Source organism: Colobus angolensis, unplaced genomic scaffold (genome assembly GCF_000951035.1).
Source record: "Colobus angolensis palliatus isolate OR3802 unplaced genomic scaffold, Cang.pa_1.0 Scaffold5, whole genome shotgun sequence".
In the NCBI taxonomy this organism is placed as follows: Eukaryota; Metazoa; Chordata; class Mammalia; order Primates; family Cercopithecidae; genus Colobus; species Colobus angolensis.
The window spans coordinates 33,322,869-33,327,253 of NW_012118487.1; the positions used below are offsets into that span (position 1 = coordinate 33,322,869).

General features: G+C 40.3%; 1 protein-coding gene across 1 annotated transcript in view; it reads left to right on the plus strand.

Moving 5' to 3' along the window:
- Positions 1-3,360, plus strand: part of FGA (fibrinogen alpha chain) — a 7,786-nt gene extending 4,426 nt beyond the window's left edge. Inside the window, exons 6-7 of the mRNA XM_011959760.1 lie at positions 58-948; positions 1,653-3,360. Coding sequence (XP_011815150.1) covers positions 58-948; positions 1,653-2,362 — 1,601 coding nt within the window. The 3' untranslated portion in view covers positions 2,363-3,360. The remainder of the gene's footprint in view (positions 1-57; positions 949-1,652) is intronic.
- The last annotated feature ends 1,025 nt before the right edge of the window (positions 3,361-4,385 follow it).

The window sequence follows — 4,385 nt, forward strand, 5'->3', positions numbered from 1 at the left end:
ACCCTGGGAGCTCTGGAACTGGAAGTACTGGAACCTGGAACTCTGGGAGCTCTGGAACTGGAAGTACTGGAACCTGGAACCCTGGGAGCTCTGGACCTGGAAGTACTCGAAACCAAAACACTGGGAGCCCTAGACCTGGTAGTACCGGAACCTGGAATCCTGGCAGCTCTGGACATGGAAGTGCTGGGCACTGGAGTTCTGAGAGCTCTGTATCTAGTAGTACTGGACATTGGCACTCTGGATCTGGAAGTTTTAGGCCAGACAGCCCAGGCTCTGGGAACACCAGGCCTACCAACCCAGACTGGGGCACGTTTGAAGAGGAGCCAGGAAACGTAAGTCCAGGGACAAACAGAGAGTACCACACAGATAAACTGGTCACTTCTAAAGGAGACAAAGAGCTCGTGGTTGGTAAAGAGAAGGTCACCTCTGGTAGCACAACCACCACACGTCGTTCATGCTCTAAAACCGTTACTAAGACTGTTATTGGTCCTGATGGTCACAAAGAAGTTACCAAAGAAGTGGTGACCTCCGAAGATGGTTCTGACTGTCCTGAGGCAATAGATTTAGGCATAGGTACTCTGGATGAGTTCCGCCATAGGCACCCTGATGAAGCTGCCTTCTTTGACACTGCCTCAACTGGAAAAACATTTCCAGGTTTCTTCTCACCTATGTTCAGAGAGTTTGAGGCTGAGTCAACGGGTTCAGAATCCGGCACCTTCACAAATACAAAGGAAACCAGTTCTCACCACTCTGGGGTAGCTGAATACCCTTCCAGTGGTAAAACTTCAAGTCACAGCAAACAATTTATTAGTAGCACAGCTTACAACAGAGAAGGCTCCACATTTGAAAGCAAGAGTTATAAAATGGCAGATGAGGCCGGAAGTGAAGCCGATCATGAAGGAACACATTCCACCAAGAGAGGCCATGCTAAATCTCGCTCTTCCAGAGGTATCCACACTTCTCCTTTGGGGAAGCCTTTCCTGTCCCCCTAGACTAAGTTAAATATTTCTGCACAGTGCTCCCATGGCCCCTTGCATTTCCTTCTTAATTCTCTGTTACAATTCATTGAAACTACACTTTTTTGGTTTGTTTTTGCGCTAGACTGTAAGTTCCATGGGGGCAGGGCCTTTGTCTGTCTCATCTCTGTATTCCCAAATGCCTAACAGTACAGAGTCATGACTCAATAAATACATGTTAAATGGATGAATTACTTCCTCTGAAACTCTATTTGAGCTTATTTAATCAAATTCTTTCACTAATCAAAGTGTGTGCTATTAGAATTGTCACCCAATTGATTAATCACATTTTTAGTATGTGTCTCAGTTGACATTTAGGTCAGGATAAAAACAAGTTCTGTTAGTATTAATTGATGCTTAGCTACCTGTACTGGTTACTTGCTATTAGTATGTGCAAGTAAAATTCCAAATCCATTTGAGGAAAATCCCCTTTGCAATTTGTAGGTACAAATAAGCCCTTGTTTGCATAAGTTCTATCCCACTGTAAGTGCATCCTTCCCCTATGGAGGGAAGAAAAGGAGGAAGAACGAACGGAAGGGAAGGAAACAATATTTGCCTTCTTTAATCTGAGTCGTGCCTATCTTTGTAAAGTTAAATGAGAATAACTTCTTCCAACCAGCTTAATTTTTTTTTTAGACTGTGATGATGTCCTCCAAACACATCCTTCAGGTACCCAAAGTGGCATTTTCAATATCAAGCTACCCGGATCCAGTAAGATTTTTTCTGTTTATTGTGATCAAGAGACCAGTTTGGGAGGATGGCTTTTGATCCAGCAAAGAATGGATGGATCACTGAATTTTAACCGGACCTGGCAAGACTACAAGAGAGGTTTCGGCAGCCTGAATGACGAGGGGGAAGGAGAATTCTGGCTAGGCAATGACTACCTCCACTTACTAACCCAGAGGGGCTCTGTTCTTAGGGTTGAATTAGAGGACTGGGCTGGCAACGAAGCTTATGCAGAATATTACTTCCGGGTAGGCTCTGAGGCCGAAGGCTATGCCCTCCAAGTCTCCTCCTATGAAGGCACTGCAGGCGATGCTCTGATTGAAGGTTCAGTAGAGGAAGGGACAGAGTACACCTCTCACAACAGCATGCAGTTCAGCACCTTTGACAGGGACGCAGACCAGTGGGAAGAGAACTGTGCAGAAGTCTATGGGGGAGGCTGGTGGTATAACAACTGCCAAGCAGCCAATCTCAATGGCATCTACTACCCTGGAGGCTCCTATGACCCGAGGAATAACAGTCCTTATGAGATTGAGAACGGAGTGGTCTGGGTTTCCTTTAGAGGGGCAGATTATTCCCTCAGGGCTGTTCGCATGAAAATTAGGCCCCTTGTGACCCAATAGACTAAAGGAGTGGGAGTGGGAGCACTCTGGTTTCTTTGCTAGAAAAGTGGAGAGGAAATAAGAAAGGTAAAGCGTTGAGATTCTCTACAATCCAAAAAATTCCTAGGTGCTATTTTCTTATCCTTTGTACTGTAGCTAAATGTACCTGAGACATATTAGTCTTTGAAAAATAAAGTTGTATAAGTTTTTTTGTCTTTAAATAGCTCTGTGGGTTTGAAAATTTTTATAAGGATATACCAAGGGCCATTCAGTACATCAGGAAAGTGTAAGACAGAAGCTTCCCTCTCTAACTTTGAGGAGTGTTGGTTTGAGGACTTCTCTTCCCATACCACCCAAAGTCATAAGGCCATTGCAAACTAAAAAAGTTATTTTATCCATTTGATATGAATGCTTTTACGCCAATATTTTAAGGTAAAACTCACTGAATCTAACCATAGCTGACCTTTGTAGTAGAATTTACAACTTATAATTACAATGCAGTTTATAATTACAATATGTATTCATGTCTTTTGATATGGAGCAAATCCAGGAAGACAGGAGAAACATTCTTTCCTAAATAGAAATGAAAATCTGTCCTTTAAGCCCTTCCACTACATATTGTAAGGCATACTTATTTTTTTTCCCAGGGTGTAACCAATTTCTTTCAAAAACACATCTAAAATTTTAAAACTATTTATGATTATTCAAAAAACAGACAATTCACACATTAATAAATAATCTCTCAAGTATTGATTTAACTTCATTTTTCTAACAATCATAAACTATATTCTGTGATATGTTCACTATTACTAAATGTAAATCATTAGTAGAAAGCATCTCACTAAGTATGGTCTATGCTATATTCAAAATTCAACACATTTACATTGGTCAATATTTGGTCCAAGTTGCATCTTTAATCCTGGTGGCCTTGCCCTCTGATTTTTAATTTGCATTCTTCTCTATTAAGATATATTTGCCATTTTCTCTTGAATATGTATTAAAATATCCCAAGCAGTCCAGTATACCACCCTTTCTTACATAGCTTCTATTCTGATACGACTACATTATTTCTCAAGGAAGGAAGGAAGGAGAGACAGAGGGAAGGAGAGGACAAGGGAAGGAGGAGGAAAAAGGGGCCAGAGCCTGGGGATCAAAAGGGAAATAACCTTGCAAATGCATCACATATGAACCCCAGAGTTCTTGAATTTCCTTATGGGGAATTGTAAATCTCTGATACAAACTAAATGCTATACCTTCAAACAGTTGGATTCTTGGAACATAACTTCTTCAGAATTACATGAAGCTTCATTTCTTTCAGACATCAGAACTTCATGCTGTCTCTATCCCCACTCCACTTTCACTCACACATATGCCTTGACAGAATTTGAGTTGAAACTAGAAAATATTTTGTTTTCCTGAATAGCACACTATTTAGGAACAGAATTGGGTCCTGGAATGAAAGTGATTATGAATGGGAAGGACCATTTATTTCTAATTATTTAGAAGATTTTGAGTTTATCAAAGGATTAGATAAACCTCTTTTAATTTAATAAATGGTAGTCAATATTAGCAGGCTCATGAGAACTGGAGATGCAATTTGGTTGTGAGACAAGACATGACACATCTATTTTCCATTTCACCTTATCTTTATTTTCTATTTCATTTTTTCTGAAATTAAATATTAATTTAGCTCTGACTCTCATTCATTCAGAAGCCCATTTCAACTCGGTTTTCATGCGATTACCTCACGCTTGAAATTGATCTCCTTAAGTCAACACAACTTTGCAGTTCTAAATTAAATGGGCTGCATTCAAGCCTCTTTCTACTTGATCTCTTTTAAATATCTGCTACATATTTTGCCCTTATCCTGCCTCTCGGATCTGTCTTTTTGTCTTGGTTTCTATACCATTTCTTCCTGTCTCACTCTTTTCAGTGTTTTTAACTGGTAATTTCTTCTCAGACCACTTCTTCAATGTAGGGGTTTCTCACTACATTTACATTGGTACTCATCTTTATCATTTGAGATTAGGTTTGGCACATCTGA